The sequence below is a fragment of the Rhincodon typus genome, unplaced genomic scaffold (assembly GCF_021869965.1).
Source record: "Rhincodon typus isolate 14 unplaced genomic scaffold, sRhiTyp1.1 hic_rhity00001326, whole genome shotgun sequence".
Taxonomy (NCBI): domain Eukaryota; kingdom Metazoa; phylum Chordata; class Chondrichthyes; order Orectolobiformes; family Rhincodontidae; genus Rhincodon; species Rhincodon typus.
In genome coordinates, this window is record NW_025966964.1 from 900 (window position 1) to 13,537 (window position 12,638).

At 43.2% G+C, this 12,638-nt stretch overlaps 2 protein-coding genes across 2 annotated transcripts in view; both read left to right on the top strand.

The window, feature by feature from the left end:
* Nucleotides 1–839: 839 nt before the first annotated feature.
* LOC109919520 (zinc finger protein 131) lies at nt 840–7,510 on the top strand (the record flags this gene model as incomplete). Its single annotated transcript, XM_048592489.1, has 4 exons — nt 840–984; nt 4,071–4,816; nt 5,542–5,672; nt 6,449–7,510. Coding segments are annotated over 4 exons (1,277 nt in total), but the record flags the coding sequence as incomplete, so codon positions are not given.
* Nucleotides 6,713–12,638, top strand: part of LOC125481221 (zinc finger protein 131-like) — a 14,345-nt gene continuing 8,419 nt past the window's right edge. Inside the window, exon 1 of the mRNA XM_048592490.1 lies at nt 6,713–6,815. Coding sequence (XP_048448447.1) covers nt 6,713–6,815 — 103 coding nt within the window. The remainder of the gene's footprint in view (nt 6,816–12,638) is intronic.

A 12,638-nucleotide genomic window follows, 5' to 3' on the forward strand; every position in this document is an offset into this window, starting at 1 on the left:
ATAAAACTGTGTCTCCCATCTTGTCTTCACAATTATAGTAAGTCATCAAAGGTGGCTTTCCTTGAAGCACTGTGTTTATGTTAGCTTGGGACCATTTGTTCAATCTCATCTTTGATAGCACGCAGGCACAGACAAGATCCCCATATGCATGGATACAAATATCTTTCATTAACCACACTGAGGCAGCATATAATACTAATACTTCACTTGGGTAATTATTACACATAACTAAACTTGTACTCATTGGAGTTTAGAAGAATGAGAGGAGACCCTATTAAAGCACATAATATTAGAAGGATTGACAGAGTAGATGCAGAGGGAAAGTAGGACCAGAGGGCATAATCACAGAAAAAGGATCACTGTGTTAGAACAGAGATGAGGAGAGATGCTTTTTCTCAAAGGATGGTGAATTTGTGGAATTCTTCACTGCAGAGGGCTATGGAGCCGGGGTCATTAAGTATATTTAAAACAGATTTTAAAAAAAATCATTAAGGGAATCAAAGGTTTTGGGGAGAAGGCAGAAAAGTCGATTTGAGGGTTATATGATTAGCCATGATCTCATTGAATGGTGAAGTGGGCTTGATGATCGAATGGCCTTCTGCTCTTCCATCTTATGATCTAAACCACGACTATTTATTGAAAAGTAAGTTCAATCCTACATAGCTTTACTTGTCTATATTTCTACTGACTTTATGAATGCAGGTTATTTGATAGGTAATTCCATAGTTTCAAGGTTCTAAGAGATAGTGAGTTTGAACAGGTTGCATTGAGACTTGTTGTGAATCAGTATAGTTGTTACTGGGCTGTGTTTTTGATAACTGACTGTTCTGTTACCTCAGGAGTGAGTAATCTTGCATTCCGACACCTGATTGAGTTTACTTATACTGCCAAGCTGATGTTGCTTCAGGAGGAAGAGGCGAGTGATGTGTGGAAGGCAGCTGAATACTTGCAGATGGAAGAGGCAATGAAAGCACTCAACAATCGGTAACAAAACCCTTCTGTAATTTCGTGTGTGTTCCTCTATATTACATCATAAGATTTTTAAATAACTGTTTTAATGCCATAGTAACCGATTGAAATTCAAGGCATTGGCAAAATCCTTTGTAGAATGGTGGCTCAGTTACCTTCTGTGCTTTATCACGCCTTTTCTGCCAACAAAGACTTGTTTGTAAGACATGATTTTCTAGCACTTGGTAGTGCCTGCCAAACATTGAATACAATAACCAATTTCCATACTGGTAGAACCCACAAACAGCAGGGAGGTGAAGGTCCCATTATTTGATTGTTGTTTGTTTCCTTATGTCTCACTGGGGCAGCATGCCATCAAAAAAACTTAATTTTTTTTAAATATGCAAAATTCTCTGATGTACTTGCATTTTAGATTCATGTTGACTGAAAGCACAAACCAGGTTTCTGAACTTTACAAGAATTACTATTTATCACAACTAAATAGAATCTAGCTGCAGGTAAATGATGATGAACTGTCAACATATAACTATATCAGTTAAAATTTTAACTCCCTTATAAACTTCTCCTCACATACATATGCAGATGTGAAGAAAGGAATGAGATAGAAGGAGGGAAAACTGGGAAAGTAGTTTCTATTCACATCTGCTGAGATTATTCTTGTGCTGATTAGAATGCTGCTTCTCGTTCATCTTTCTTGAGATGTTCCACTGGTTTGTGGGAGGCACAGGGTGACTGCTTCACACTTCTAATGAGTCAGAGATCCTTTATTTAAAAGGCACAGTTTACAGCATCTGCTAAAAGAAAAAGAAGCTGGTTTTCTTCAGGCTTAAAGTGGGCTATGATACAGAAACCAGACAAAGCTCCTGAGATGGTGGAGATCTAACAGCTTCTCCCTATCTTTATCACAGCTCCAAGATGTTCAGCTACCTATGAACCAGTACATAGTTATTGGCAAGAAGGACATCTTTGTCATCAAGAACTGCTCACAGACCAATCAGCTACTTATTGCTGGATGAATTTCTAGTTGTACACAGCTTGTCTGCACCTTCTTCCACTACTGCTGTACCAGCAGCTATGTAAGCAGTGCTTACAATGAGTATAGTGTAAAAGCTACTGTAATCCTCCAACAACCCTTGAATTTAAAATAGTTCTTTTCCCATTTCAGCCCACAATGAAAAATGCAGAAAAATAAGAAAAAAACAGTCCTTACAGTTTGATGATTTTCTGAACAGACTTTGGTTGAATGGATCATTCATTCCATTGTTTTAGGGATTCTGCAAACACTCACCTCACTTCAAAGCAATTCATTGGAGATGTTTGTGAGCATGTGGTCTAGTGCTTCGTCAATGCATTCTTCTTTATTCCCAACCTGGCCCTATTTTAGTCAAGAACACATTTGGGGAGATCCTTCCTTCCTTTTCAGGGCCTGATCCGATTGCTACCCTGTGCTGTATCCTTGCATTGAATTACAGTAAAGACCCGTCATTCATAAATTCGTGTATATTTTTTATTCTTCTTGGGATGGACGGCGTCATTGGCCAGGCCAGCATTTATTACCCATTCCTAATTGCCCACAGGGCAGTTAAGTGTCAACCACATTGTTGTGGGTCTGCAGTCTCATGTAGGCCAGACCAGATAACGTTGGCAGTTTTCTTCCCTAAAGGACATTAGTGGGCCAGTTAGATTTTTCCGACAATTGCCAACGATTTCATGGCCATCATTAGAATTGTAATTCCAGATATTTATTGAATTCAAATTCCACCATTGCCATAGCAGGATTCAAACCTAGGTCCCTCGATCATTACCAGGGTCTTTGGATTAATAGTCTAGTGATGATTACAATAAACCATCACCTCCCCTTGAATAAAATTAATCATCTAGTGGAAACATTATGTGCGCCATTTCACCCATTGCGGTGACAAAATGGATGTTCTTTCAACAAAAGAAGCACTTAAATAAATGTAAAAAGTAAGATCTGATGGATTTGCATGAAGTATTTCCTGGACTAGAAAATGCACACTGTGCAAGTCATCCACAGTGTTGCTTACTGGAAGTGTAAAAACGTGGGTGTTCAGTTTGTAATATTATAAATAAGTATGACATTTTATATATATATATAGATTCATTGAGCAATAGAGCATGGTCCATGCCGACCATAATCCCAAACTAAACTAATTCCACCTCCCTGCGCTTGACACATATCCCTCCAAATATTTCTTATTAATGTACGTACCTGTTAAACTTTTAAACTTTGTAACTGTACTCGCATCCACTGGAAGCTCATTCCACACACAAACTTGCCTCTCATGTCTTCTTAAAATCTTTCTCTCACCTTAAAAATATTCCACTTAGTCTTGAAATCTTCCACTCTAGGGAATATACACCTGCCATTCACCTTATCTGTACCCCTGATGATTTTATAAACCTCTGAGGTCACCGCTGAACCTCCTACACTTCATTGAAAAAAGTCCCAGCTTATCCAGCCTTTCCCCATAACTCAAACCCGGCAACACCCGGGTAAATCTCTTCTGGACTCTCCCCAGCTTAATAATATCCTTCCTATAACAGGGCAACCAGAACTGGACACAGTACTCCAGAAGAGGCCTCCCAAATATCTGTACAATCTCAACTCCGCTACTCAAAGATTTGATCAATGAAGGCAAGCATGATAAATGCCTTCTTAACTACCCTATCTATATGTGATGCAAATTTCAAAGAATTATGTACCCAAACCCCCAGGTGTCTGTGTTCTACAACACTACCCGAGGTGCTACTTTCAATTGCATAAGTCCTGCCCATGTTTGTTTTACTTTTATTTTGTTAGATTTTTTTTTTAGTAGGATTTTAAAAATTTTAAAAACACGGTTTTTCTTAAATATATAATGATATTTTTTGATGGCTGGAACCTGTCTAATTGACTCTCATTATAAAATATGTTTGCCATTTGGGAATTTGCCCGTTGAGAGATTTTCTAAGAATGTAACTCTCCTTGAGCTGTAAGACTCTATTGTACTCTTCCTTATCCCATTCACTCCCTCGTTCTGTGTCCTTGTCTGTGTTACTCTTCCCTATCCCACTCACTGTCCTGCTTTGCTCTTCAGAGACAATGCAGACTCACCGGCGAAAGCCAAGACATCTGGCAAGAGGAAAGTCAAGAAGCGCACAATAGCAGAAACATCGAATGTCATCACAGAAACCCTGCCATCCATCCAAGAAACGGATACCGTAGAAATTGACCAGGAGAATGTTTTTGCTGCAGAGATCGTGGAGATCAACGCAGAAGAGATGGAAGAGGAGGCTAGGGCTACTGTGATGGAAGCAGTGGAGAACCTGCCAACAGCAGATGAGTCGGCACAGCCGTCTGGTGATGTGGCAGGCTCGGAACAACCGGCCGAATCAGCACTTGCTCTGCTCGCCGATATCACCAGCAAATACCAACAGGATGAGCTGGACAAGGAGCTGGAGAAGGAAGGGGAACGGGAGTCTGCCGGCCAGTCCCAAGAGGAGTCCGAAACATCCATTGTAACGGAGGATGGGATCCACATCGTGGAAGTGCTAGCACAGGGTGACAAACTGTTCTGTTGTGAGAAATGCAGCCGCTCCTTCAGACTCTTTTATCACTTCAAGGAGCACCTGAAGGTGCACTCGGGGGAGAACTACGTATGTCACCTTTGCAGCAAACAGTACACACGGGAGAGTGCCTGGAAGCAGCACCTCTCCTCTCACCGCGAAGAAGAAGGTGGGAACAAGAAGCCAAGGTGTGTTCGCAAAGTGCATGTGTGTCAGTACTGTGAGAAACAGTTTGACCACTTTGGACATTTTAAAGAACATCTTCGAAAGCACACGGGTAAGAAGTGTCATCAATACTGTGCCTTTGCCCTCCAAGATCTTACTTTTATCCTCAAATCATTGAATGATACAAGACAGAAGGTGGCCATTGGGCTCATTGTGTCGGTGCTGGCTCTTTGAAATATTTGTCCCGGTGCCCTCTCCTGAAAATTCTTCTAATTTGAGTATTTATCCATTTCTGTTTTGAAACTTATTATCAAGTCTGCTTCCACTGTATTTTCAGATCCTAACAATCAATAAAAATGATATCAAATGATATTAAATCTGTCCCCTCCTTGCTGATTCTGCTGCTGGTGGAAACAGTTTGTTTATTTGCTCGATCAGTTACTCCTCATCCCTGTCGTAAATGGGTAATCCTTTATTTTCTAACTGTGAACTCTATTCCTAAAATTTCTCAGAAGAAGAAACAACCTTTCCACATCCTGATTAGTAAGGGGATTGAAGGTTACTGGGAGAAGGCAGGAGAATGGGGCTGAGAAACATATTTGCCATGATCAAATGGTAGAGCAGACTAAATGGGCTGAATGACCAAATTCTGCTCCTGTATCTTATAGTCACATGCAACCTATCATTTATTATTTTACTTGGAGGATAGCAAAGTAACTGCCTGGTATCATTCTGGTTTCTGGATAGGAGAACATGGTATTTGGATTGTTTCATTTCACTGATGTGTCCAAAGTCTTGGAGCATTGAATGGTGAAATCTACTCTTTTACTTCCTCAGGTGAGAAGCCCTTCGAGTGTCCAAACTGTCATGAGCGATTTGCCAGGAACAGCACACTGAAATGTCACCTGGTGGCCTGCCGAACGGGTATGGGTGCAAAGAAAGGAAGGAAGAAGATGTACGAGTGTCAGGTACAGAGCACTGAGCAGTACAGAGTACTGAGCAACACAGGCCACCCATTTCCCAAAGGCCCGCAGAGACACAGCAGCTTGCATTCCTACAGCCCCTTGTGGGTAACAAAACATCTCGAAGTGCTTCTTGGGGATGTTACAAAACAAGATATACAGTATATGGTGAAATTAGGATAGAAGGCCAAAAGCTTGGCCACATTTTCCGGAGACTCTTATAGAAAGGTATGATAGGTGGAGAGGTTGAGGGCTTTGAATTCTGACCCTAGTGCTCAGTCAAATGTAGGCTTGGCTATCAATGCTGGAGGAGTTCAAATTAGATACAACAGAGATCAGAATGACCAGGAACCAGAACCAGAGAAACATTACGATCTGTTCGAGCGAGGGAAAGAGACAGCGTTGGAGGGGTGAGTCTATAGACAGAATTGGAAACAACGATGAAGCGTGTTAGGTGTTACTTCTAATTATATGCCATGATGGGTCATGAATTTTGGGAAATTATTGATTGCGCTTTTAAACATACTCTATAGCCAATGTCATGCGTTGCAAAATTAGACATTTTGTTATTGTATGACAGCTGCAGGTTCACAAAGCAGGGCAATATTCTACAGCAGATTAAACCATGATGTCCCAATGCATTTCTGAACCAGGTTTGCTTCTGTTTTTTATGTTTGGGCAGTGATGAGGCCACGTAGGCAAGAGTCGTTTCCAAGATAACGCTTAGGTATTCTGGTTTGGGGGGTGACACTGCTAACTCCACTTGTTATTTTCAATCCCAGGTTTGCTCCAGCGTCTTCCCCAGCTGGGACCAGTTTAAGAATCACCTGGCAGTGCACACAGGCGAGAAACCCAATCACTGCACCATTTGCGACATGTGGTTCATGCGGGCTAGCGAGCTGCGGCAACATGTCAAGGATGTCCATGGAGCTGCTGAGCAGGAAGTGGGTGAGGTGACGGAAATTGTGGTGCCCGTGGAGGTGATTGACACTGAGGCGATGGAGGGGGAGACTATCATTGAGCAGGTGACGGTGTAGGAGACGGCCATGAGAGTGGGGGAGGAAGGGTTTGACACCCAGATCGAATTCTTCCACGCCCAACCAACCAGGCTCAGTGTAAGCGAGTGTGAGGAGAAGTTACCAACCTGCAGTGGGTAGAAGTGGGGTTATCAGCGGGGCAGTTCAAAGCCGCTGACACCAGCTTTGATGACAACTAGCAGTACTCTTGCCAGCGCGGGGACTACTCAGTGGCTGCATTTCCACCGTTGTCGGAATACAAGTGGCAACCAAATTCTTTTTGCCACCTGACTGGAAAGAACTGCGGTGCAAGACTGTGTAAATGAAATCTTCTTGTCTGAGCTCGTTTGGACTTCCACAGCTGTTGAGGTGTTTGGGTTACCATCGTTCGGTCCAGGGATGTGAAGTATCTGGGTTAACAGGAACCAATAGCGATGGGAATGCTCTTGCTACCACTGGCTGAAAATCCCAGCTGACCACTTTCTGACTCGTGGCAAAGCAATATGGACACACCGCAGATTGTACACGAGGCACTCCTGCTGGAAGCACCCTATTGTGCAGTCACAGTCACATATATACTGGGAATCTTTGTTAATATTAACTTCAATCACCTGTGCTTTGTACATAGCTGGGGGTGCAGCCTGTCTGGTCTACCAGGAAGTGCTGGACCTTTTGGAATGGATTGTTGATGCAAAGCGGAGAAGACCCACTCATGCTGGGGTCATTCCAGTCACCCAGCTCACTTCTGTAAACATTCACAATGAATGCACAGCAATTAAATCCATTTACAGGCCTGTCAATAAAAAACAGTGGCTGGTTCAGTAGACAGCAGGTCTATTGTCTTTCATTCACATAATTTCACGTTGATTCCTGTTCCCTCCTCCTCTCACCTGATGGCTTAGCTGATTACTAGCTGTCCAGGAAAGTCTGTTGCTTTCAATCACAACTGGTGTAAGGAGTGTGGCTATTGCATTCTGCTTTCTCTGCATCAATAGTTTGCACTTACAAAATGCCTTTAGGAGGGAACATAACATGACATGGAATCACAAGAAGATCTTGGAGTTTATGGCTAAAAGTTTAGTCAAAGTGGTAGGTTTTGAACAAAACTATTTAAAGGAGAGAAAATTCGAGTGTCTTAAGAGGAGAAATGCAGAGCTTGGGACTAAGACAGCTGAAGGCATTCACCCGTACGCACTATAAATTAGCAAGTGTAAGGTGCCAGATGAGCAAGTCTTGGGGTGAGTTAGGTAGCAGAGTTTTAAATTTAGAATTAAAATAAGAATCAGCTTTATTGTCACATGTACTGGAATGAGTGCAGCGAAAAGTTTGTGATATCATCATTTACGGCGCCATGTTGGGTACAAGATACTTAGGTACAGATATTTAAGTATTTGGTACAAAATTGAAAGAATAATAGAACTCCAGCATAAGAATAAAATAAAAGAAATGTACTCTAATTACAGTCCTTTTCATCCAAACCTGTGCCCAGCCCCACACCCCCACCTATGTATTTCTGGGCTCCCCTCCCTCTCCCTAGTCCTGACAAAGGGTTTCGGCCCAAAAGGTTGACTTTCCTGCACCTCCGATGCTGCCTGACCTGCTGTGCTTTTCCAGCCTCAGACCTACAGACTCTAGCTTCCAGCATCTGCAGTCCTTATTGTCTCCCAGTATTCCATCACACTCCTGACTTGTGCCTTGTAGATGGCGGACAGGCTTTGGGGAGTCAGGAGTTGTGTTACTTGTAGTGGCATTCCTGGCCTCTGACCTGCTATTGTAGCCACAATATTTATATGAATGCTCCAGTTCAGTTTCTGGTCAATGGTAACTCAGGATTTTGATAATGTTGGATTCAATGATGGTAATACCATTGAATGTTAAAGGATGATGGTTAGATCCTCTCTTGTTGGATATGAATATTGCCTGGCAATTGTATGACTCAAATGTTACTTGCTAGTTATTAGCTCAAATTGGATACAGCCCCAGTCTTGCCACTTTTGGATACGAATATTGCCTGGTAATTGTGTGACTCAAATGTTACTTGCTACTTATCAGCTCAAACTGGATACAGTCCCAGTCTTGCCACTTTCGGAAATGGACTTTTTCAACATGTGATCAGCCACGAATGGTGCTGAACATAATGCAGTCATCAATGAGCATCTCCAGTTCTGACCTTTGGATAGAGGGTATGTCATCGATGAAACATGTGAAGGTGGTTGGGCTGGGGGCTCTTCCTTGAGGAACTCTTGCAGAGTTGTGCTGGACCTGAGCTGACTGATGTCCACCCAGAATTATCATCTTCCTTTGTGCAGGGTAAGACTTCAACTAATGGACGGTTTTCTCCCCGATTCACATTGACTCCAGTTTTGTCAGGCTCCATGGTATCACACCTGGACAGCTGTAGTCGTGCTGTCAAGGGCAGTCACTCTCACCTCACCTCTGGAGTTCAGCTCTTTTGTCAGTGTTTGAAATAAAGCTGTAATGAGATCAGGAGCTGAGAGGCCCAAGTGGAACTCAAATGGAGCATGATAAGGAGGCTATTGCTATACAAGTACTGCTTAATATTACTGTTGATGACCACTTTACTGATGATCGAGAATAGACTGATGGGGTGGCCCAAAGGGTCAGCAATATAAATCCCTCCCTGCTATACCATCTCTCCCTAATCCACTCTATTCTCCTTTTCCTGATCTTGCTAGGATGTGGCACTGGGAGTAATCTTGAAATTATTACCTTTAAGGTCACTCTTTTTAATTATTTCCTAGCTTCCTGTATTGTCTTGCAGGATCTCACCCCTTTCTTTCCCTATGTCATTAGTTCTGACATGGATCCCAACCTCTGGCTGTTCGCTCTCGCCTTTCAGAAGGTCCTGTGGGAACTCTGTGATATCCTTTACCTTGGCATTGAGGAGGCAGCAAATAATACTTGTGATATATCTGCACCTGCAGAAACATCCAAACGTTCTTCCTATGATAGAATCCTCTGTCAGTACTCTCCCACTCTTGTTTTTTAATCCTCCATCTCCCAGTGAGTTGTGTGCTGCAGAGTTGGCGCTCGCTGCGTTTCACTGAGAAGCCATCTTCTCCAGTCATAACCAACATGGAAAATCTATTACAGAGGGAGATGAATCCAGGGCCTCCTGCACCACCTGCCCTAGTGCTTTTACTTTGTCATTCATTTCCATTTCTGCCTTTGCACTCTTTACCTGCAGAGTGGCCATCTCACTGTGTGATAATCTCAACAGTGCAAATGCGACACAGTGATTCCAGCTGATGTTCCAGATCGAAATGAAGATTTCTCGTAATTATAACTGAAGACACTTTCTGCACGCCTAGTCACCCTGGACATTGGAAGTATCCCTGATTTACCACACTGCACAGGAGACGTGGCTAAGCTGCCCTGCCATAGCCTACCCTTAAATTAGTCACTATACATTTATTTACTTAAAAGAATATTAAATGTGTACAGGTGTGCATTGATCCCCACTCTCCATACAGTTGGGGTATTGATCCCCGGTCTTTATACAAGTCTGAATGCAAGGCATGTTGACCAGGGAGCGCATCTCAGTATTGGCAACCTGATCTTGCCATCCAATCTAGAGCTGAGTGTACAAGCAAGACATGTGAAAGTGGTGTAGCTTCTCTGCATAAACTATCTGTTTCACAAGCACAAGACTGAGAACAACTGGTCTGTAAAACCTCAATTTTATTGGGAGACCAGAACTTCTTCACTCTCAGACCATTTTTTTTGTAACTTTCCAAAGCCAACACTTGCCTTAGTTAAAATCAAATGAAGAACTGTGGATGCTGGAAATCTGAAATAAAAACAGAAATTGATGGAAACGCTCCAGGTCTGGCAGCATCTGTGGAGAGAGAGCAGAGTTAATGTAAGTGACTCTTCTTCAGAACTGATGGTAGCAAGAAAGAGGGGGTATATATGCTGAAGACTTGAGGTAGAGGGAGGGGTGGGGTAAAGGGCAAGAGATGGAAATAATCTTAGCTATGTTGGCATTGACTTAATCGTCAATATGATCTAATGTGGAGAGAGTGCTGCTAAATTTAGTATAGCTGCTGATCACTTCCTGTACTATTTTGCTTCACTTTTTTTTGTAGGGCTGTGGTTTGAGTTCATTCACTTTGATGTTGGTGGTGGCACTGACTTTTATCACAGGCCAAGGAAACGGTCCAAACAGGCACTTCTGGCACTGTTGTCATGAATAGGAAGCCACAAATCACACATTTGCACACTTTGATTTTAGTTTGTAGTCTTATCAACTTGAAGACTTTGTACGATAAGTAATTTTTTATTCATTCAGGGAATATTGTTAACGTTGGCTGGGCTAGCTTTTATAGTTGGCCTACAGAACCTGCCTTCTTGAACTGCCTCAGTCCGTGTGCTGGAGGCAGACCCGCAAGGTCGCTAGGGAAGGAATTCTAACACTGAATGCTCTAGAAGACATATGTTATGACATAACTAGGAAGAATATGCTAATAATGGAAACTCTGTATTCTTCAAGTTGAGAATTACTTCATTTAAACCTCCAAAGTTGCTTGACTGACTGCTTTTTGGGACGAGAGCAAATCACGCCGGAAGCTAAATTTTAGCAGAAATTGGCTGTGTCATTTTAATGAGCGTCATGGTGGGGGCCCTCTCTCCATTACAACCTAGCGTGTTTTCTCATGCTATTTCCCAGACTTGCTTGATTACCTATGCACCATGTCCCTGTGCTCTTCTTGTATTCTCCCATTTGCTGCAGGTGGAAGTACTCAGCACTGGTGCAACATCCTGATATTCCTACCAGCAATACCATATTTAAAAGGCTGTTTTGTACTAGATTAAATTCTTCAGTTCAGAGCTGCCCTGCATGGTTCCTGTCATTGGCCTAGACATGGCAAGCAAAGGAAAATCGGCATCCCGCTTTGGGGACAGGTACCTGAAGGTCCTGGTGAACGGATTCTGTCTCTCTCTCTCTCCGTCCCACCTGCCTCTGTTAATATATCTTATTTCAGGGACTGGACATCAATACTGTGTCAGTCACCTGTCTAAATCCTCTTGGCCAATGTCCATGGGCTGCTATTCATGATGCCAGAATGACTACTGTCCCCTTACACACCTCACCTCTATTTAGGTTAGTTTTCATTCCCAGGATAAATCAAACTGAGGCAGATTGGTGAGGATGAGGTTAAGTTTTTTTTTCCACTTGTTGGTTCCCTCACCACCTGCTACATACCCAGTCTGGCAGCTATGTCCTTTATGATTTGACCAGTTTGCTCACTAGCGACGCTGCCGAGCCACACTTGGTGCTGAACATTTATTAGGGAGGTGCCTTCGGTACATGCTAAAGTATGTGGTATCCCTGTTGTACTCACATTTTCTGTGGTGGGTTTAGTTTGTATTTGCCTCATAGAAACAACAATTACACATCATTCAATAAATCTGAGACAACAAGGTGCAGGGCTGGATGAACACAGCAGGCCAAGCAGCATCATAGGAGCAGAGAGGCTGACGTTTTGCAGGAACAGCAACTCATATTCCGCTTGGGAACCCTGCAGCCCAATGGTATCAATGTGGATTTCACAAGTTTCAAAATCTCCCCTCCCCCCACCGCATCCCAAAACCAGTCCAGCTCGTCCCTGCCTCCCTAACCTGTTCTTCCTCCCCCCTATCCCCTCCTCCCACCTCAAGCCGCACCTCCATCTCCTACCGACCAACCTCATCCCGCCCCCTTGACCTGTCCGTCCTCCCTGGACTGACCTATCCCCTTCCTAACTCCCTACCTACACTCACCTTTCCTGGCCCCATCCCCGCCTCTTCGACCTGTTTGTTTCCGCTCCACCTATCCTCTCCTCTATCCCTCTTCTATCCGCCTCCCACTCTCTCCCTATTTATTTCAAAACCCCCTTCCCCTCCCCCTTTTCTGATGAAGGGTCTAGGCCCGAAACGTCAGCCTCTCTGCTCC